We start from the raw sequence: 22,839 nt of genomic DNA on the forward strand, positions 1-22,839 counted from the left end.
ATGTCTCAAGACATGGTCAAAGCTGCCAGCGACATGGCCAAAGATATCATGGACAAAACAGGCTTTGACGTCAAAGACCTTCCTCAAGACCTCATGCAAACGGCTTCCAAACTGTCCCAGATGTTGCAGGATGCGAACGGACCTTTCCAAGAAATGCTTAAGAACGTTCAGGGCCAGATGGAAGGCAACGTGAGCATGGACGACGTCACGAAGAACTATGAGAAGCTGCTGACCAATGCCGATTTCGTCAAGGAAACCAAAGACTTGATGCAGCAGCATGACGGGAATACCGCGGACCCACAGTTCAAGACGGGAATGGAGAAGGTGATGCTCAAGTATCTGCAGGAGATGGGTGGTGCGCATGGACTCACAGCCTCCGTGCTCTGTGTTCTGCTGGCTGTCATCGTTCACCTGGAGTTTCTCTGAGTCATCACTGAACAGGACTAATATGTGGTGTTAGTTCGTACTTTGTTAGGCCCATGGAGACTCTGTGATTTACTTGTGGTTTGTTTTGTATGCTGTTGGCGTTATACTCGTCCGACATTATGTCAGTGCCTTGGTGATTTATAAAACACACCTGCGCGTGTGACTCTCTCTCAAAATCTTTCTGTTTATATATCTGTGACTAACATTGTAATCCTTTTGTGTGTGTGATTTATGAAACACACGCGCGTGCGTGACTCTCTCTCAGAATTTATATTGATCTGTGTGTTTATGTATCTATCTGTGAATAATAATGTACTCTGGGGTGTTTGTTTGTTTGTTTTTTCGTTGTTGTTGTTGTTGTTTTTAAATGTGTGTCATTGTTTGTTTCTTGTTGTGTTTTTCTTTTGTCACTTCTTTATTTTTGTTTTGCTGTGCTAAGTTGTGTTTAAACACAACCAATTCGTGAAATACTCAAAAACTGAGCATAATTATGCTACCTGCCGTGTGGGGAAACAATGTGAAATAGATACAAACTGTTGCGAATAGTACCTTTCTTTTTGCGGGGGTGTGGGGGGTACTTACATTGCTTTTTTTCTTCTTTTTTTTTAAAGGTCTAGGGTCAATATAAAAAATCTTGGCAAACTCCTTTTGAGCAGATTTGCTTGCTCGTGTGGGCCTTTTGTGTTTGTTTACTTTTTGACATCGTTCTTTTTGTTTGTATGATATGTGTCAAAGACGTTAATGTATGATATTTCCATGCTCCCATAGAGTACATGCTTCGTCTTGTCTTGCTTTAAACCATTGAAAGAATAATAAATGGGAGCAGACCCTTTACACAGCACCAGTGTGTTGAAAACGGAGTTCACTAAACAGCTAACATTTTGAAAGATGATGGCAGTTATCATGCACTGCCTGAACCCAATGCCAGATACATTTTAACAGTAGACTACCTTGCCTTTGTTGTATAAAGAAAATATCAGTAAAACAGTACATTAGAAAAGTCAAGATTGTTGACCTAAATAAAGTGCCTACGTTTGAAATTGCACCTATTAAAAACAGATGTATGCTGCCGAAGGTTCTAACTATGTATACACTTCTTCAAACGTGATACCAGAATATCTTAGCAGAAAAGCTCTGCAATTTTAGTTCCCAGTGAAAATGAGACATTTACACATACAACTGAACGACATGACTCCTGAAAACGGAGTATGGCTGCCTGAAAGATGGGTTTCAAATGGTAACACTCGTATAAACCCACTCGTATCTGCGTATTAACGTGAGGTTGCAGCCCACGGAAGAAGAAGAACAAGAACAAGAAAGAGGAAAAATAAGAAAGAAGAAGAAGAAAATATTTTACGAAATATATATATACTTTATCAAAAGTTTAGGAATTATAAAGTAGACCTAACAGGAGAGCAGTGAGTAACTTTTCTACAGAGATCTTAAAACTGGTTTCAGTCAAGATCTCTCTCTCTCTCTCTCTCTCTCTCTCTCTCTCTCTGTCTGTCTGTCTGTCTGTCTGTCTGTGTGTGTCTGTATGTGTCTGTGCTTTCAAACTTAATTTGTTGTTGTTTTACTTCATATTGAACATCACCTCGATGTAGCAGTCATAAATAAGTTGCCTTTTCTAACAGCTGTTTTGCAAAATATGGTTCACTTCTCTCACAACTGAATCATGCTTTTTCAAGTCTAGAATATGGTGTTTATGCTAACAGTACATCCTTCCCCCTCAGCCCCCCCCCCCCCCCCCTCCCCTCAATATCCTCCCCTCTCTCAATAAACACGAAGAAAAGAACAGCAGAAATTGCGTTTGTTTTTGTCCTGTTGATGTCATGTGGATACGTGCATGCATACCCCCCCCCCCCCCCCCCCCCCCACCCCCATCGCCCCCTCTGTATGTGTGTGTGTGTGTGTGTGTGTGTGTGTGTGTGTGTGTGTGTGTGTGTGTGTGTGTGTGCGTGTGTGCGTGTGCCCGGCCAGTCAGATGTTCGTTAGTCCACCCCACCTCATCAATTTTCATTGCGACATTATTGTCATTGGATGCAATGGTGGAGTTGTAATGCCAGGTCACTGGGGATCTGACGCTTATTTGATTTCTGTCCCAGTGCCAAACTTTTCCCACATACTGACACAGACACGACACGACACTCGCTTCATTGCGCTCGCTCGCGCGCACGCACACACACACACACACACACACACACACACACACACACACACACACACACACTTACGCATGCATGCACGTATCCAGATGTATGTGCGCGTATGTATGTCAGTACTGTACATGAGCACTGATATTGCGTACATGTTGGACTGACTGCAGTACTGCTGAGCAGAGGATACAGGTGATATCTCCAGGACTGACTGTAGTACTGCTGAGCAGAGGATCCAGGTGGTATCTACAGGACTGACTGTAGTACCGCTGAGCAGACAACTATGATACAGATGATGCCTGTAGGACTGACTGCTGTTCTGTTGGACATCCTACGGGTGTTATCCCCAGCGGGACTGACTGTAGTAATGCTGAGCAGAGAACATAGATGACATCTACACTCGGGACTGTCTGTAGTATTGCTAAGCAGAGAATATAGATAATACCTACATGACTAGCACACACACACACACACACACACACACACACACACACACACACACACACACACACACACACACACACACACACACACACACACACACACACCGTGGCATTCAACTGACCTTTCCACTTCATCATCAAGTTTCATTCCTTTTAAGGCAAGAACTGTCACGGGAGCCAGGCAAAAAAAAAAGACACAACGCAAGCAACTTGATTTAAGAGCCTGCACTCGATCATGTTTCAAACCAGTAAGCCGATATTGCTAACACGTGATGTTGAAAGGAAAGAGCAGAAACCCGGGGATAAAAAAAGAAAGAAAGAAACGCCTGGAGGGATAACACCTTTCTATTTTCAAACGAAGTAAAGCTTCAACTGAATTTTCTTGCCTCCGAATCGTTTATCAAATTTATAACAAGTAAGCAAGAAAAGAAATCGAAAAGCTTGCAAGATATATTGCAATAACAAATTTTCCAGCTTTACCTTGGGCAAAATTAACATATATATGTCTCTAACATCACCACACTGCACACATACATGCACGCTCGTGCACGCACTAACTTGAACTTTGACATGTCGTTCCACCCGAAGAAGTGCAACGTCCTCAACATGACGCGATGCAGATCAGTGAGGGAGAGCTTCTACACCCTGCACGGCCATACACTGGAGACAGTCAGCTCCACGAAGTACCTCGGCGTGACGGTACAGAGCAACAGCAGCTGGGATGCACACATCGATGCCGTAGCTGCAAAGGCCAACCACACACTGGGTTTCCTTCGTAGGAACCTGAAGATCGGCTCCACCACGTGACCATCAAAGAAAGAGCCTACAAGTCCCTCGTCAGGCCCATCCTCGAGTACGCCTCCACTGTATGGGACCCCCACCAAAAAGATGACATCAGACAACACAGAGCGGCGAGATTCGTTCTAAACCGACACCGAAACACCTCAAGTGTCAGAAACTTAGTATGCTGCCGGGAACAACTAACTAAAGTGGCCCGAACTACAACAGCGAAGGGAAACACTGGCTAGACTCGCCATGCTCTACAAAATCCGTCACAACCTGGCCAAAGTCAGGTCGAGACAAACAACCTCATACCAAAGAACAGAAGAGGGAGAGGCCACAACCAAGCGTACAGAATACCATCATGCCGCACTGACTACCGGAAATTCTCATTCCTGCCACGTACCATCAGAGAGTGGAACTCACTACCAGAAGCTACTGTCACCGCCCCTCAGCCAAAGTAAGGCAAGCGAGGGACTAGGGCTCTGCCGGTCGGGGCTTCAGTTGACGGACCCCGGGGGCCGCTTCGCCGGTAGCCGGAAACTGGGCCTGCCGCCGGGGTCCTGATGCCTGAAACAGATGATGGCTTCCCCCCCCCCCTCCTCACCACCATTGGGCCCGCCATCTTTCTACCCACTCCACCCCATCACCCCCTTTTTAGACCCTAGGAAGGTGGTTTTTTGTTTGCCGGTTTGTTTGTTTGTTTGTTGTTGTTGTTGTCACTTTTCCACGCTGCTGCGCTCCTCCCCATTATGGTGTCAGAATGGTCAATGTGATGACCGTGGACACCTAACAGGAAGAAGAAGAAGAAGATACAGACTTGAACCAAACCTGATCAACTAAAGAGTTTCTGAGTTTTTTTTTTAAAGCTAAGCATAATACCGCTATGTGCCGACTTCGTACAAGGGCACGAAAATTTCGGTGGATTTCTGTGAAAGGATCTTATGGCAGGATTAACCGAGATTATGTTTAGATGCAGCCGAGACTGTGCAGGCAACCATTGATCTAAAAATAGACAACATGCGGTGAAGACCGTGTTCGAATGTGAAAGCGACACGTCTTAAATGCAGATTGCCTTAACACTTCCTGAACAAGTATTTCTGTCTTATTTTTCACCTTGTGTTTGTGTAATGGCATACTACAAATAGCTGAAATTAGTGTGTATAATTTTCTTATACCGGAATGTCAAATGTGTTCTTTTGCAGATGGGATAATGACAAAGGTTTTCTTTTTCTACCTCACATCTTTGCTTTTATTGAATGAGGTACGATTTATACTTCTACTACTACTACTACTTATAGCTAGTACTACGACTAACAATTGCAGCCAACACTAGTAATATTTCTAAACAAATAATAATACTTTAGTTTTATATAGCTCTTTCAAACATTTGAGTGTGCTTTACAAGAACACATCAGTCAAAGGTCACACACACACACACACACACACACACACACACACACATACACACACACACACACACACACACACAGTGAGTGACACACCCACCCACCCAACCACACACACACACACAGTGACACACCCACCCAACCACACACACATACACACAAACACACACACACACACACACACACACACACACACTCGCTCACTGCATGCACACACACAACACACATATGGATGCATGCGCATGCATGCACGCATGCGCACACACACACACACACACTGCATTCATGCGCATGCACACACACACACATGCACACGCGTGTGCACGCACTCACACATGCACACACACACACATGGAAGAAATAGTTGTGGATATTTAAAATACTGGGTATGAAGTGCCTTAATTATATAGAGACTGCTTTGAAATGAACATGTTTAGATTTCTTTATAATGATGTGAGTTAGGGATTGTAACAGACTGAAAATAGACATTTTAGCACAAATGTAAATGATGTATTATAATTCACACACACACACACACACACACACACACACACACACACACACACACACACACAGATGTATACATATGTACACTCGTAGTCATACACGTAATATCTGTCAAGAGTTAAGTGGGTTTTAGAAACTAAGAAATAGCCGGCATACAGAGATCTTGACAAGAATCATCAGCAAGTTGATGCTGGCATGAAACATATCAGCTGATAAGATGGGATCAGAGCCTGATTCAATGAATGCACAGTTTGCCTTTGTACAGAACATAAATGAAGTGGCACATAACTCTTGCCTTCTTTGGCTTTTTTTTTTTTTTTTTCTTCTTCTTTTTTTTTTTATTTCATCAAGGTTTCTTCATTTTCAAGGCAAAACTGGTTAGTAATCCTTTCTTAGTCTATTCATTGGGTTTGCGTCAATGTAAAAAGTCTTTAATCCAAAATTCAAGATATAAAACATTAAAAGGAAACTAAAGAAAAATCTAAATCCAGTTAATATAAAAGAAAATAGTTGTCACTGAATTTTGTCATGTACCAAAATGGTTAATGACATTGAAACTGAACAGGCAAGAAAATAATGTTTTTATTTTTTTCTGTACTTGTTCTGTACACTTGAGTTTATCATATTTTAGATGTCTGCATTTCATATTTAGGAACACACACTCGCCTTTTTTCTTTGTCAGTATTGTATAATGAATGGCTTCATTTTCCCTTTCAAAGGTTTGCTGTGAGTGGCAGAATACAGAAGCACAGACAACACCAGGACATTTCACATCCAGTTACGATTTGAAAAATTCTGAAAGCAGAGAAAGAGAATCCCAGGAGTGTCAGAAGAAGTTATGCTCCTCAAGTGACAAAGACTCACGTGAGTTAAACCAATAATCATTGTTATTATTGATACAGTTCTTTGTAAAGCTGAAGAATAGATTGAGATGCTGCTGAATATTGTTGAAAACATTAATGAGGAATGCATATTTATTATTGTAACGTTTATTTTCATTTATGCATTTCACTGATGTCATCATGTGAGAAATGGCCAAAGTATCAAGTAGTGTTATCAGAACTCCATCTTAAAAAAAAAAAAAATGCTTGTAGCAAACACTGTCACAACAAGATCTCATTATGAACTGTTGCTTCAGTAAGAAGAGATTTGTCAAGTATAACTAATGTGCGACATCATCCCATTCAATTTTAGAAACACAGGAAGAAAAAAAAAGCAAACCATGATGTCAGATACAAGAATACTCTATTATCTTTAACAGAGAAATTGCAACAAAATGTGTCAGGTTACACCGAGTAGAATGCCCCTGTCCACATTCATTTTCATTTGAACTGATTACTGTCATATCATGTTTAAGAACTTATGTCTGCTAATAATGAACATCGTGAACTGTTTTGTTGTTGTTGGGTTTTTTGTGTGTTTTTTTGCTGGACTGCATCACTTCCATTCAGAAACTTTTCTATGGTTAGACTGACAGTGACACAGATTACATTTTCACTCTTGAGTGCTCTGTACTCTATTTTTCCAAAACCAGAAAGCACTACAAAATTAATCTGTCATCCAACTGCTTAAGACATGTACGCATGTGTGTGTGTGTCATTTGTGTGTGTGTACATAGATATGAATATATGTATGTTTTTATTATATATATATATATATATTCTTGATTCATTGAATAATCAGTCTGCAGTTCAGTGGCTGCAAGAGCAGGTTTGAACCACAACACACTTATGATGATTGTACATGACACAGAAGTGTGGCGGAGAGAAAAGGTTGGGCTGAGCGTGTTTTCTGTGCTCTTTGACAGCTTCGGGTATGGCACTGGTTCTGTACAATGAGGAGAGCATTCCCACTCACTACAAACCGCAGCGCCAGTTTACGTTCCTGGGTCACACTCTCACCATTGCCCAGAGCTGGGGAAAACATGGGGTGGCTGGTGTTGTCTGGGATTCTGTGAGTCACCTTGGTCTTGATTCTGAATGTGATGTGTGTACTTGATGTGGCGGCTGTGGTGAGTGGGGAAATATGTCAAGTGTTTGTTGTCTTTTGACTCTCTTGGTTTAAACATGATTTTATTCTCAAAAGCAAGTAAAGACATTACCAACACATAGAGCAGCAACAAGCTGGAGCTTATATTTTGACTCTCTTCTGCTCTCTTTCTGTCTACCTCTGTCAGTGTGCATATGTGTGTGTGTGTGTGTGTGTGTGTGTGTGTGTGCATGCTTGAATGCGGACATGAGTGCATGCATATTTGTGTGTGTGTGTGTGTGTGTGTGGGCATGTGTGTGTGCGCACCCGTGTGTGTGTGCGTGGGCGCTTGTGCACTTGTGTGTGCACAGTGTGTGTGTTAGTGTGTGTGTGTGTGACACTTTTTTTTGTTTGTTTGTTTACATTTTAAACAATAGTCGTATGGTTGTAGAACTTCTGAGATGAAAAGATGTTATTTTTTATAGTGTAGTCAAGATAAAAGATAACAAATAAGTGCAATGAAAATATGAATAGAATGGAAATAAATTTGTGTTTATTAGTTGTTGTTGTTTTATAATCAACTTTTTTTTCTTTTTTCTTTTTTTTTTTTTTACCATGTAGACAAATATGCAACAAAGAAAGAAAATGGCACACCATGTTCCGTTGTAACCAAAGAAACAACAATATGTTGATAAAAAATAATTTAAAAAAAGAAATGAAAAAACACCAGAAAAACAGTAATTCTAAGAATGATAAATATAAAAAAGTAGATATGGCATAAGTCAATAAATTAATAAGTTATGCTAGGGTCAGCAGCGACAGTTGACTGTGTTAATTAGTTGCCTATTCTTTTCTCAATTCAGTCCCCACCCCAGCCAGTGCATGGTATGAATTGTTATATGCTTTATCTACCTACAGACATTTTATGATGATGATGTTTGATGATCATTGCTTGCAAGTGTTTTCAAAAGTTTTTATCGTGGAACTTTTTCCACACAGGCTGTGGTGCTTAGTGAGTATCTGACCGCTCATCAAGAAATTGTGCGAGGAAAGCGTGTACTGGAACTAGGGTCTGGCACTGGACTGGTTGGCATGGCAGCAGCTTTGGCAGGTAATTGATGTGTGCCATTGGAGATGTCTGATTATTTATTTGTTTCTTATTTCTAACGCTTTTTTGGTTTCTACCCAGTTACTTTGTCATTAATTGGACAGCTTATTGAAAGCTTTACAAATATCTATTAAATTTAATATCATGAACAGTTTTAGATCCTGTAGGATGTACAGGAAACTTCTTGATTCTGTGTTTTTTGTTGTGTTGGTTTTTTTGGGTTTTTAAAAAAATTTTTATTATATATGTATGTCTTCTTCATGTCATTATTATTAATCTAGAATTGTATTTGATTCTGGCTCAAAAGATTTGTTGCAATTTCAGACTGAACTTTCACTATGCTTAAAAAAAAAAAAGAAAAAAAAAGTGCTACATACCTCATAGATCAGTTTGCTGATAAGAGCCCATGATCTGTGTGTTCAGTGAAATCAGTGAACACATTATGTTCCTTGTCATTGCATGAATAAATAGATAAATATACGAATCATAAACAAAGTAAATAGATAAATATATTAATCATAAATGAATAAATGAAAATATAAAATAATAAATAGATACATAATTAAAATAAAATAAAAAGAGTAAAAAAAATTTGTTGTGAGTTGAGCAGAGAATAACATGCACCTTGTGTGATAATTTTCCCCCATCTGCTATGTATACATGGTCAGTCATGAACACCCTGAAGCAGTCTCTACTTGTCCACACCACAGAACACAATGAACCTCTGAAACTAACAGTAGCTAACTGCCGGTACCTGCCACTAACATTTTATCAAACAATTTCCAGGCGGGGAAGTCACGTTCACGGAGCGAGCAGAACCTCTGGAACACCTTCAGGCGGCAGTAAACTCCAACCTTGACCCCAGCTGTCATCATTTCCATGTGCTGGAGCTTGACTGGACACAGGATCACAGCCACCTGCCTCAGTCCAGTTTTGATGTCATTCTGGGTGCCGACATTATTTACATTGAGGAAACGTTTCCGGATCTGCTGAGGACTTTGCTTCATTTTATGGGACCACAGACACATGTGTTGCTTTCATGTAAAATCAGATACGAAAAAGACAGCAGATTTCTTTCCATGCTGCAGCAGCAGGTTCATTTGTCCAAGGTTCGTTTTGATGCTGATCGAGATATTCATATATATTCTGCAGAGAGGAAGGAAGGCATTTAATGATTAAGCATGATGCATGTTATTTTTGGTTGTTGTTTGTTTTTGTGAGTGTATCCTATGCAAATTCATATGAATACACACGTACAACAGGCACACATACAGGCGTGCGCACACACACATGCACACATACACACACACACACACACACACACACACACACACACACTCAAACTCACCATCAGCTACACACACACACACACACACACAGAGTTCCACATTGCGTTTATTTGGATACGTGATATACTTGATGTATTTACTTGAATGCATAAAATATTGTTTGAAAAAAAAAATGCTGAACAGTTTAACACTGTTTTCTTATTCATTTTTTATAGAGAAAGTACATTCCACAAAATCATGGATGAAACGGATGGAGATGGACACTTCCAATTCCAGACACATTAGTTCATGCTTTAAAAAGATGACTGTACTAAATAGACAGTCTGTTGAAAACCACCATGCACTGTTTGGTATTAATAGTTTGAGTTTGTCCATCACGTATGCATTCACATAATCATGTGCGTGCGTGCACACACACACACACACACAGAAGCACACACTTATGCATGCACATTTACACACACACACACACACACACATCCATCCACACACATGTTTGCAAATGAAATATGTTTTGGGTGACCACCTGCATGCACATACACACACAGACACACTAACACACACTTACTAATACAGCAGGTGAATGAGTATTGAAATCCCACCAAGTTAGTACTCCAGACTAGGACTGTACATGTAAATGTGTTACATTTTGTTCCACATATCTGTCACTCAAAAAAAACAATGCTTAAAAATGGTTACATGATGTATTGGTACTGAACCTTGGACTAATATTCCTTGTGTACAATCTCATTATTGAAAGATGAGAAAAAGAAATGCCTTCCTGTCATATCATGAAGCTGCAGTTTGATTACCATATTTGTGAACATGTTTGAGTTGTATACTAATAACAGGATGGTCATGTCATGAACATGCCTTTCCAGTTCATATAGTTTTACACAAAAAAGGGGGAAGGTGCCGTCGGTAGAGCAGACAGCAGAAGCAAAGACACATATTTCAACTGGAAACCTCAATGAAAGTTAATGTCCATTGAGTTATCAGCATCAAATTTAGGCCAGCAGTTTATGAAAAAAGTGTTGTCTGTAAATCTATAGACAAATACCAGATTTTACCTAACTTTGCTGCCCATCATAGTTTCCTAACATTAAAAAAATAAATAGATAAATTTTTAAAAAATTGAAAAACGAAAGTGTCTGATGAAAAATAGCATGAAAGCAAATATGAAGTCTTGTTACAAACCATTACTTGTCACTCTTTAATCAACTGAAAAGGAGTATTCTTAATATTATGGAATCATGTATATCATTTGAAGATTTCACATGGTTCCAAAAATGCTCATTTGTTTGATTGATTCCTCAGACTTATACATCATTATGATCACCTGTGTAATGATATGGTTATCTCATTAGTCCCAGGGGCACTTCTTATATCATAGTCTTCAGGACACTTCTTACACACTCATGAACTAAAAATGTACATCCATTATAGTCTTAAACAGCAAACCTGTTTTTGCAATACCATCGCACCATTCCATTCTTATTTGTGATTCAACAGACACGCATTCTTGTCCAGAACTTGCCAGCCAGTGTGTGTAATGTCACAGACTGTCAACATTTCCCCCATGTTCATTTTTTTTATTGTACAGGCACCAGTTCTTGCAAAACAGCACCTAGGCTGTTTGTATGATGTCGTAGACTGTGAGCACTTTCCCGCCCTCGTTCGCAACATACAGACATCCGTTCTTGTCTGTGCACACGGCATAGGGAAAGTTCAGGTCACTCTGTTGGCTGCTTGTCTTGCTGTACAAAGTTCCCCCTCTTGTCAGCACTGTCACGCTGTTGTCTTCAGCGTCTGTGATGTACAGGTAGCCTTGACTGTCCATGCACATGCCTTCTGGCTGAATCAGCTGCTGCTCGCGTTGCCCTGTGTATGTGAACTGCACAGATCCATCCACAGCGATCAGCATGATAGCTTTCCTGCCTTTGTCACAGACCACTAAGGAGGTAGGGCTGGTTGCAAGGACATGGCGAGGAGATTGAAGACGTGATGAAGTTGTCTTGGGATTCAGGGGTAAACGCCATTTGATTTTCTTTTCCATATCAATCATACTGATGTGACATTGCCCCAACTCTGAAATCAGTACCAGGTTTTGTCAAATCACCTTGAAATAAGAGAAGGTTTTTTGACAAATATTCTTCAAATGAACCTGTAAAAGGTGACTACAATGAATATGTTGAAATATATGTTCCCAATGAATGTTGTAATTTGCATAGGGTGAAATAATTCAGTGTATGATAGATATCAAGAAAACAGCAGGTTATCTGAAAATTTGTTAGAAAACTAATTTTTACAAGCAATCAGTAGCACAAAGACTGATAAAACAATGCACTTGCTTGTCAAACTGGTGTACACATCTCTGCATGCATATAATTATATCATTATTGTGTTTTCTTTGTAGAATTGAACTCATTTAAATAACACACATGCTGACTTTAAAATCTGTATTTACACTACTCATGCATTTCTAACATGAAGCAGAACTGATTTTCTTAAGTGATTCAACATAGAATAACAGCAGCATTCACAACAACATGATGAACACTTACCAAGAGTAGCAACAGCCAGAGTGTTTCCATCCATGGCTGTTATGCCCCAGCAGCCCTGTTGTTCACTGAGGGTCTGAACAATCTCCATGTTCTTCTCTCCACTCAGTGGCACACTGACCAGGAAACAACCCGAAGACGGTGATGTCGCAGTGACATGCACTTCTGTAATGCTGTCTTTGCCTTCACTCGTTTCTTCATCGTCCAGACAAACTGCTAACTGACGTGGGAGTGGTCTGTGCTGTTGGCATTGAAAGCTTTGGAAGCTCTCTTCTTTCTCATCTTCTTGTACCATAGTGTCAGAACGACTTGAGGTTTCGTCTGATGTTGTGATGATAGGGGGTTCCTCTGACCTGCCTCGTTCTTCTGGGCTTTTCTGTAACAGTTGGGTCATGGCATACGGCCGCCATGTCAGAGGGAGAACTTCTGCTAGGACCCATTCATCCTCTTTTTCCTCCCGGCGAAGCAGCTTGAGGCAGGAATTGTTGAAGTCAGCAGCCAGTAAGGAGGTTTGTGTCAGCAGTACCATTGAGGTGATCTGAGGCTCAGCCTGGTCACTTGGTGCAGAGAATGGTGTGGAGGATTTCTTGCGGAGAACCATGATGTAGTGAGATGTCACACTCAGTGCCTTGGAACCTATTTCCTATTGTAATCAGCAATCACAATAATGAGTATCAGGTTTAAATTTTATGTTATTTGGTTTGCTAAGTATTTGAAATTAGTGTTGTGTGACTTTGGTTGAATGTTACGTTTGACTGGATGTTCAAAGTGTTTCAAAGTCACTGACATTTATGAAGTCATGTGTCAATTCATTTTCTCTTTTCTCTATACTTTGCCCTCACTCAGGTTTTAGGTGGGATCTTATGAGAGGCTGTTGTTCCCAGGTTTTGAGGAGCTGCTGATTTTATGTGTTGGAGACTTTCACTCCTTCAGTCCGTGGCTGAGTAGACAAGAGGGATCTGATAGCTGGAGCAGACTCTGTGTTTGGCAGAGTCAACAAACATAATTATTTTTTGTCTCGTCTGCATACGTTTCATATTTCCATGTGAAATAGTTAATTACAAATAAAACACAGTGGATTATTTGACTGTACTGGCCACTATTTTGGAGAAAAACATTGTGTATTTTGTTATGAGATCAATTTTTGTTCACTCTGGGGAGAAATGATAGCAGTCAACTTTCAGATGGTCTAGAATTTATTTCCAGCAGAAGGGTTCTGAACACAATGAAGAGCATGAGATTTTCAAAACGAAGAGATGTAAACAGATAATCCTGATGTTGAAAGATATTTAAGTTCTAGAAGGTTGCTCTGTAAGTAATTTGTAAAATTTCTGATTGAAGATTTGTCTTCAGGTTTACAACAGGATTAAATCTTTGTCACTCTTCTTTTTTTCTTCTGTTTTTTTTTGTTTTGTTTTTTTGTATACACATCTACTCGTACAACGTACACATACACACACACATGAACCCAAGCATGCACATGCACATGTATGCACACACACACTGAAGCACGCACACTTGTGCATGCATGGACACACACAAGTTCAATCTTTCGTACTTCTTCCTGTTAAGTTCTGCCACTTTTTATGTCTCTTTTCCTGTATCAGTTATCCCACCACCTCTTCCCATCACCCTCACTCTCCACCCCCAACCCCCATGCACGCACACACATGTACTGCTCCCCACACCCCTCCCTCTGCCTAATATCACTTACCAGTGAAAAGACGTTAAACTGAAGAAAGAAAGAAAACACTCACACAACACACACACACACACACACACACACACACACACAGAGTCATTATTGTACCTTGATATCTCTGAGTACACTACGTTGCAACGACCGCTTGAGAGACAGGGTCAGAGTCATGTGGGGTGGTGCCTCGGCAGCGAGCATCTCTCCTTCTCTCAGAGCTTGACTCAGAGATGCCTTGCTGGCCACTGACAGTGGCAGAAAATCTGCAACAGTACATTTCAGTCCAGGTTTATGTAATGCATCAGTTTACTGAATATGATACAATGAAAACTTGTGCTTCAAATTCCTTACCTTAAAAGGGAATGATGAACCCTGGCATGTTAAACATCACCAGCCAATTGCAGCCCATATAAGAACTGTATAATATGACTTTTTTTAGGATTGAACCCACATTATTGGTCTGTGATGCTTACCGCTTTACATTTATGAAACAAAATCTATGTATCAGTTGTTGCCAAATTATGTCTGTTGTGCTTACACACACACTTAAATCAGTTAGAAGCATACTTAATGTTAGTTTAATCATTCATCAGTGAAAGGATTTCAACTGACGCTAAGTTTACGTCATTTTGTCTTTTCTTCACATATAATGCTACAGTTTACAGTTCTATATGTGACTGCTTGTTGGAAACTAAAACCACACTGTTATAGTGTTTGGATGAGAATAGATCAGGAACATAAGAGATGCAAAGCTGATTTTCACTGTCAACATGTAACGACAATCACTTCACAACTGGCGTTGCCTGACAGCTTGGGCCAAGTTTTGATGTGTGTTTCTGAAACACAATATATAATCAAATATCTTTTTCGTTGGATCAGTAACCTACATGTATTGTATACTGGCAGAATTGTTATAATTCCTTCTTTTAATCTATACCACTGGTGTTTACTAATGTCAAACTATTTAAACACAATTTGTGATTTTCAGCAACGAACTCGGTAAAACTGACCAATTTCAGGTGACTTAAATTAAGATTATAAATTCCTCTTAAATAATCAACACTTCTTTTTATACTAATTAGAAAGATGGTGTTGAGCTCTTTCTTTTGTGACCAATTTCATTTAGAAATCTATCACAAAACACCTGACAACAAACACAGATTATTTAAATATCTAGCCCAACAGGCTCGATTTGATTGTAGCAATAGAGTGCTGGCTGAGCAGTTTGCTTAACTCACTCAGTACGGCCAGTCCTCTCTTCTCCTCTACACAGACCCCTCAGATGTCCAGTAGGTGTCTGAATGACCCAATCTTTAGCTTCCGTCGTCAGAATTGTGGTATTCTTTGTCAACATTCACCTCTTCAGTATAAGAGCCTTCCGCTTGCAATATTTTGATGATGGTAATTGGGGTGAAACGCTGTTAATGTCATCTCTTTCGCCGTTCGTATGGAGAGAGTTAACGTGCATAAATAGGTGAAGCATGTGAACATTGGTCACTTTTCGCCTTAGCCTTGTGACGATAGCTTGCTAGCTAACCACTGACCCTGTGTGTGTTAGCGTGTGTGTCACCCCAAAGGCCAGTGTCTCGCTACATTGCCGTAAGTGTGTTATGATCTGATAGCGTTTTAACGTTCTGTAAACTTTGCCAGAAGAATTGCGTTGTTTTTCAGTCACAGGTCTTATTATTGTTTGACATAAGCTATCATCATGTCATCATGATATGCTCGTAGCAGATTCCATTTGATTCTTTCGAACAGCAGTCAGTGACGTCTCTGCCCTCTAAAAGCTCATTCGACTGTTCGAGAATATTCTGACTGAGGGTGATGCGTTCTTTCTCCTCTGCTCACACTGATGAAGCTTAGGCTTTACGTATCCCTCATTTAGGTGGAGGAAATTTCAGTGTTGAACACAGGTCATATTCATTGGCTCGATGATCAAGCCATGATAGTTCTTCCAATCATTGTATTGAGCACTGGCTATCTGGTCTCTCAGTTTGCCAGTATTTAGTATCAAAGCCACTTATTCTGTTATCTTGTTTATTACTCATGTATCATTTCACATGCTGATGTCAGTACTCCTACAGTTTTAAACTGACTCTTAAGTACTACCAATCTCAGTTACAGTGTGCTTAGTCCTCTAATGTGTGTATAGAATTCTGTTGTGGTGATTACAAGACAATGTTGGATTGATATCAGTTACTAGTTAACACCATCTGATATGTATCACAGTCTGCTGATTGTAGTTCAGCTATCATGCTCTCTCCTGTACGGCTTACTCCAGTACAGTGTTATGTGATAACTGAATCATTTGATTCACTTTGACACAGTATGAGCTTTACTTAAATCTATACTGTCAGTGTGCTTTCACTAAATCAGCTTAGCTTTAACCACTTTATCTACACTGTTTAAATGTCTTAGATATGTCATTTGCTGTCAGTGTTTGGTCTTCACACACATGCATTATTAATGTTATGTTGTTGCCTACTCCAAACCAAGTGTTAGTCTTCAATTGTAATATGTACACATGTGCATACTATCCACTTGTACTGACATGATGAACTTATGACACTTGTTGTTTGTGTCTTTTACAAGCACTGTCTTCTTATCGTCTTCTTATCTTCTTCATATCTTCTTCTTATCTTCTTTCTCTTTTTCTCTACTTAAAACTTTTGTAGAAAAAAACCAATAGAAAACCCTTTTTGTGACTACCTCTATATGCCCCTGGCCTGTGCGAGGGGCTTTCTATCCTTTCACTCTTTTTATGCTGACTAATTCAGTAATTCGGTGATTCTTTTGTAACTCCTTTATGATATACCACTCGGCTCACGGTTCATGACAAATACATGTGTGTGTGTGTGTGTGTGTGTGTGTGTGTGTGTGTGTGTGTAACACAATGCAAGTGTTAGTGCAATGAAAACAGACGAAAGAAACTTTAGAAATCCATTGACTGTACATATACATAAAGTTACTCGCCTATTACTGCTCATTCACGGAAACGTTGGTTACCATGAAAGAAAGAAAATGTTAACTCCCCAAACTCCCCACCCTCCATTCCCCCACCCCCTTCCATCTTTCCCAGCCTCACCGGCATCAGGAAGGAAATGAAGAACGTCAGTGACTTCCAGCAGCTGCTGGGTGTATTCCTGCAGGTTCAGCCAGGCAGAGCTCTGCTGCTTCAGGAGGTCTGTATGGTCTGTCACTGACGTCTCCAGCTTCTCCAGCAGAGACCCTTCCAGGTCCATGCATGATTTCATCAGGGTGGAGAAAAACTTGCGGATCTCATCCTTGAGGCTTTTCTTCTTGAAGCTGAGGGTTTCCATCATTTCTTCTGCTTCATTCTGTTGCTCTGAGAAAAAGCTCAGCACCTGGTGGGGTTAGTTGGTTGTACATTTTTGTGCAAAAGTTGTTTGTGTGTGTGTGTTTTGTATGGAAGTCTTCACTGAAATTCAACAATCGCAAAGGTGAGGACAAAGATCCAGTGTCGTTTTAGGTTTGGCAGTTTTTGTTTGTTTGTTGTTTTTTTTAATACTTTTTTTTCAGCATATCACTCTAGAGAGAGATTTGGTTGGGTACACACACACGCGCGCACACACATGCACGCACACATTCATCCACACGTGCACACACACACACACACACACACACACACACACACCAACCTGCTCATATCTGACCCTGCTGAGCTGTACAGCCTCTCTCTCCTCACTGGCATACTGGTGTCCAGATACCACCCCGGGGCAGTCGAGGTGCATGTCCACCACACACTCCCTGCAGACCAGCATTTCACAGTTCCTGCAGTACATGCCCAGCTCTGCTCCCTGGTGGGTGAGGCACACAGGTCCTGCCGGCCTCCCCGAGTTGACGACAGAGTTGCGCCTTGGTCGTTCCACAGGGACGATGATATGGTTGGCGTTGGCCGGATTGCATTTGTGTTGTGCACTGCATCTGCCCAGAGGCCATAGAATATTGCACTGGATTAATTTTTTGTGTGGAATTCGGGTTGCTCTTCCCAGGGAGAGCATGTCGCTTCTGTGCAGCGACACCTTTTTTTTCTTCTTCTTCTTTTTCTGTATGCAGGTGTATATTAATCATGGAATCGTAACACAAAAAAAATTAGTCAGCTGCAGACATTATGGTTTCTCTTAAAAAGAAAAAAAAAATCTTTTGTCACAGATTGAAGCAACTTTTCCTCTTTCACTCAAGATCAAAATAATGAGGATGACCTTATTTTCCATTTTCTTTATCTTTTGGTGTTTACAGTACCTGAAGGAATGTACTAAGCTACCAATCTTATGTGCCACGCTTTCCTTCATGACGGATTATAGGGGCTGAAAACAGAGACATGAAAGGAGAGAGAGAGAGGGAGAGAGAGAATTCTTTCTGTTGCATGGTCAACATCAACTTACTGATGATTATTTTCATGTTAGATACAAAATGGATATTTGTTTCCATAATCCACTGAGCTCTCATATACATTACAGGATCTGTGATCTGTGCATTTAATCACCTGTGTGTTTAAACAAACCAGCGGGGCCGCCAAGCACTACAGGCAGGTCTGCATATAGTGGATCAAGACACACACACACACACACACAGAGAGAGAGAGAGAGAATCAAGAAGCAAATGAACAATGAGCACAAATTTGACCGACTTACTTGTTACACAAGCTAATGTCACAGTCCATACACGTCAACTCCGGGGTGGTGCCTTTCTTGTCCTGAAGACAATCGGAGCAGTGACTTCGCTTGGTGGCCAGGGCCAGCGCTTCTCGGATCTTGGCGACGCCCTCTGACAGCCTCGTGGTGGTCTCCACTTCCTCCAGACCCAGACTCATCAGGCCGGGCACGATCGCCACAGACGGCAGAGAGTTTCTCCTGGATTTGTTGAAGAATTCTCCATTCATCAGGCTAGATACAGGTAGTGACATTCTTCTGGATTGGTTGAAAACTTTTTTCACATCCTGTTGGGTCATTTCAGGTATAGTTTCCTCATCACTTTCCTCTGGTGTCACCTCTGGTGACTGTTCTTCACTACGATGCTCATCATCGTCTGGACTTGGAGCTGGGTTCATGTTTTGTGTTGCCGAGCGTTGAATAGTGATTGTAATTTCTTTATTCCTTCTAGTATTATTGCTACGGGTTGTATGCACAACCTGAAGAAATCTTTTGCTTCTGCAGCTTTCATTTGAATTGAAGGGTTCGTACTGTGACTCAGCACTATTGATGGCAACCGAACTGGCTACTGCCTTATGCGTCTTTTTCTCAGCGCATGTTCTGCACACAGTGGCCGTTCCAGATGAGTGGAGAGCGGTCATGGAGAGGCATTTTGGGCAGGCAGGGTGGGAGCATCTGGGAAGTGGGCCACATTCCAGACTGACCGCATCACAGACGGAGCAAATGGGGATGTCTGTGCTGTCAAACGTTGAGGACAGGGGCTCCATGGTCTGCCATGGGTTGTTCCACGTACGGGTGTTGACGTGCCTGGTGTATACAGTCGAGATCTTTATGAAACTGCCGTGAATCAGCCAGGCGTGTCCGTGCGGCAAGAGCGTGCTGTACGTGTGTGTGTGTGTGTGTGTGTGTTAGTGTGTGTGTGTGTGTGTGCGTGCGTCCGTGTATGTGTTTGTGTGTGTGTGTGTGTGTGCCAAAGAGAGAGAATTGGAATGGTTTATTCACAATCAGGCCACAGCCCGGAGTGAAGGGGGTATACGTAAACATAATACAACTCAACGAAAATACATAAACAAATAAGCATCAATATAGACAACAAAGCGTACTTTGTATCCGTGTAAATATACAAACAACAAAAAGTACATTATAACTGTTTTACGAAGCAACAGTTTCTCTCAGCTTGAATGCCAAGTTATATAAGAATACCGAGAAATTATGTACGTCATTGATCAGTGTTGCTTGACGACATCAGTTAACAAATTCAACTTGAACAGAGAGGGGTGCCTGTAGTACTTAGCCGGGTTTTATAAACATTTGACGTATATATTTTTGTTCGGCTGGGCAGCAGAGAACAAAGTGCACGTCGTTTTTCTGGGCTTCGTGACATAAAGGACAGATTAAATCGATTGCACAAAAACTTCTGTATCTAAAGTGATGCACTGTCAGTTCAGATATACCTCGTCTAAATCTCATCGTTACACGTTTTAAATGTCTGTCTATATCTAGCAACAGATAAGATTTCAAATCAGGTATTGCAAAATGTTCTATACATATCAAATCTATTACTGGTACAAATGTGACCACACCATGATTTGTCATCTACAATCAATAAGCCTTTGGCGAAAAACAGATATGAAGCCATTCTCACTACCATGTTGTGTGTGTGTGTGTGTGTGTGTGTGTGATAGATAAATAGATAGAGAGAGACGAAACGAAACGAAACGATTTTTTTATGTATAAGTTAACGAGGGTAGTGGTTAAGCTTAGCTGCTTTTTTACATCAGCCCTCAGGGGCAAAAAAGAAAAAGTTGTTTTTTTTTTTTAAAGGACAAAGGAAAGGACACACACACACACACACACACACACACACACACACACACAAAAGGCATAGATGAAAGCATGCATATAACCTACATAGATACGACACATACTATAATTGAAAAAGATCAAATTATTAGGGGGAGGGGGTGGAGGGAGAAGGAAAGGCAGAGTGACAGACAGACAGACAGATCGAGAGTTTATCAAGCACTGGAGAGAAAGAGGGAGGGAGAAAACGAGAGACAATCTCTCAGAGAACAAACTGAACAAGCGACCGATCCTTCTTGGAATTAACTGATTTTCTATGAGGGAAGTGGAATAAGCAATCATAGTGTGCTTTTGATATACAGTCCTCAAGGCAAAGAGAAAGTGAACTGATAATATTCATATAAAGAACTAAAACAAAAACAAAACTAAGAATAAATGCCAAATACAGATGGGACATTCGTACACACTCAAATGGCCTGCATACATAACTGACATGAACATGTTTACAAACAAACAAAAAAAAAGCACACACACACACACACACGCACGCACGATCACACCGGCGCGCGCGCTCGCGCACGCATGGCGCACGCACGCACACACACACACACACACACACACACACACACATATATATATATATGTGTGTGTGTGTGTGTGTGTGTGTGTGTGTGTGTGTGTGTGTGTGTGTGTATCTTGGTTTATAACTGAAGCCGCTACCATTTACAATGCCACCAGCGTCGGACATACTGGTTTACATGTTCTGACACATTATACAACAAGAGAGGCAAGGCCTTCAAGACTCACTTGTGATACACTTTTTTTAAAAAATCCAAGCTTTTAATGTATTGAGTATAATTTCAAAATGTAATGTTTAAGATGAGAAAGATCAGTTTAAAGCAAATTAAGTCCCCTAGCATTAATTACAGAGTAATTTCCCTTTTTTTACTATCTGCACCAAAACGTTTGCAAAATAAATAAAAATTCCATGCTTAGCAAAAGAAGTTCCTGTTTGAACAAAAAATGATAATAATGACTCCTCTTGTTGTTGTGTCAGAATATGAGGTCAAAGTGCCAAGTTTAGAGAATACAAAAAATATAAATATAACAGTAAATGCAGTTTGCATATAATTAGGCTTCTTATTTTATTTTATTGTGCCCATCCCAGAGGTGCAATATTGTTTTAAACAAGATGACTGGAAAGAACTGAATTTTTCCTATTGGTATGCCAAATTTGGTGTCAACTGACAAAGTATTTGCAGAGAAAATGCCAATGTTAAAGTTTACCACGGACACACAGACACACGGACACACACACACACACACACACACACACACACACACACACACACACACACAACCGAACACCGGGTTAAAACATAGACTCACTTTGTTTACACAAGTGAGTCAAAAATGATTCTGCCAAATCACGTGCTAATGTAAGCAAACTGAATTAGACTAATTTTAGACTATAGCCAATAACTGTTGTCGTCAGTGTTAATTGTAAATACACATAGAGGTCAGAATTGTAAATACACGTAGGGTTCGCATCAAGCGTTTGACCTTACTCTCAAAATTAGCAGAAGAACTGCAAGGATAGGCGACAGTAACTTTTTTTTTTAATATAGATTTGTCCTCAATAATTTTTGGCCAACTTAAATGGAATTCACATCAACTCATACATTCAAAGTGGGATCTGCACTGAATCCAGTGAAATTACTAGGTGTAATGTTACCTCAGAAATTATAATGGCTGCATTGTGAAAAGTCCAACACAAACTCGAAACGATGCACTGCTGAAATCACCATCAAAGGCTATCGTCAACCAGTACGTGGATGGAGAATGGCCTTGCACGTGGCTCGTCTCATATTATATCAGTCTCGTTATCAGCCTATGGTGTGTACGAAAGGTCTAAGCCCCGTCTGTACTGAGGGTGTACTGATCGAGGCAGTGTTAACATGATTGTGTTACACCTGTTATCAGTTCAGCAGTTTAAGCACGTGACTGGTTTCATACTACC

At 40.6% G+C, this 22,839-nt stretch overlaps 3 protein-coding genes across 6 annotated transcripts in view; 2 read left to right on the forward strand and 1 right to left on the reverse strand.

Moving 5' to 3' along the window:
• Positions 1 to 2,153, forward strand: part of LOC143291046 (uncharacterized) — a 4,301-nt gene extending 2,148 nt beyond the window's left edge. The window contains exon 2 of the mRNA XM_076600633.1: positions 1 to 2,153. This exon is cut by the window's left edge and continues 131 nt beyond it. Within this exon, the coding sequence (XP_076456748.1) occupies positions 1 to 426 (426 nt within the window). The 3' untranslated portion in view covers positions 427 to 2,153.
• A 2,643-nt stretch (positions 2,154 to 4,796) lies between these two features.
• On the forward strand, positions 4,797 to 10,118 carry LOC143301449 (protein N-lysine methyltransferase METTL21A-like). 3 transcript variants are annotated; one of them, XM_076615871.1, is made up of 6 exons: positions 4,811 to 4,899; positions 5,011 to 5,069; positions 6,441 to 6,585; positions 7,529 to 7,674; positions 8,689 to 8,800; positions 9,584 to 10,118. In XM_076615871.1, the coding sequence occupies exons 2-6, from the start codon at positions 5,019 to 5,021 to the stop codon at positions 9,967 to 9,969; spliced, it is 840 nt and encodes a 279-aa protein (XP_076471986.1). In that variant the 5' UTR covers positions 4,811 to 4,899; positions 5,011 to 5,018; the 3' UTR covers positions 9,970 to 10,118. The 3 variants fall into 3 exon arrangements, with proteins under 3 accessions (XP_076472063.1, XP_076471986.1, XP_076471905.1); XM_076615948.1 differs by lacking the exon at positions 5,011 to 5,069 and having other exon boundaries at positions 4,797 to 4,899; positions 9,584 to 10,117; XM_076615790.1 differs by having other exon boundaries at positions 4,822 to 5,069; positions 9,584 to 10,117.
• Positions 10,119 to 10,168: 50 nt separating this feature from the next.
• On the reverse strand, positions 10,169 to 22,701 carry LOC143301327 (uncharacterized). 2 transcript variants are annotated; one of them, XM_076615666.1, is made up of 7 exons: positions 22,555 to 22,701; positions 18,999 to 19,895; positions 18,003 to 18,288; positions 17,429 to 17,708; positions 14,458 to 14,606; positions 12,651 to 13,290; positions 10,169 to 12,174 (listed from the first exon to the last, which is right to left on the reverse strand). In XM_076615666.1, exons 2-7 carry the CDS (start codon positions 19,781 to 19,783, stop codon positions 11,714 to 11,716), a joined length of 2,601 nt encoding a protein of 866 aa, XP_076471781.1. In that variant the 5' UTR covers positions 19,784 to 19,895; positions 22,555 to 22,701; the 3' UTR covers positions 10,169 to 11,713. The 2 variants fall into 2 exon arrangements, with proteins under 2 accessions (XP_076471781.1, XP_076471696.1); XM_076615581.1 differs by having other exon boundaries at positions 18,999 to 19,823; positions 22,555 to 22,699.
• Positions 22,702 to 22,839: the final 138 nt, after the last annotated feature.

This window comes from Babylonia areolata, chromosome 1, assembly GCF_041734735.1.
Source record: "Babylonia areolata isolate BAREFJ2019XMU chromosome 1, ASM4173473v1, whole genome shotgun sequence".
Taxonomy (NCBI): domain Eukaryota; kingdom Metazoa; phylum Mollusca; class Gastropoda; order Neogastropoda; family Buccinidae; genus Babylonia; species Babylonia areolata.

Bases quoted from the DNA above. Each gene is read 5' to 3' on its own strand.
- LOC143301449 (XM_076615790.1), top strand. From the start codon at position 4,995: ATGTGTTCTTTTGCAGATGGGATAATGACAAAGGTTTTCTTTTTCTAC. The intron at 5,070-6,440 runs GTACGATTTATA...TCCCTTTCAAAG, and splicing joins CTTTGCTTTTATTGAATGAG to GTTTGCTGTGAGTGGCAGAA. The intron at 7,675-8,688 runs GTGAGTCACCTT...TTTTCCACACAG, and splicing joins CTGGTGTTGTCTGGGATTCT to GCTGTGGTGCTTAGTGAGTA.
- LOC143301327 (XM_076615666.1), bottom strand. From the start codon at position 19,783: ATGGAGCCCCTGTCCTCAACGTTTGACAGCACAGACATCCCCATTTGC. The intron at 18,289-18,998 runs GTAAGTCGGTCA...GCCTCTGGGCAG, and splicing joins GACATTAGCTTGTGTAACAA to ATGCAGTGCACAACACAAAT. The intron at 13,291-14,457 runs GTACAATAATGA...TGATTACAATAG, and splicing joins GTGTACTCAGAGATATCAAG to GAAATAGGTTCCAAGGCACT.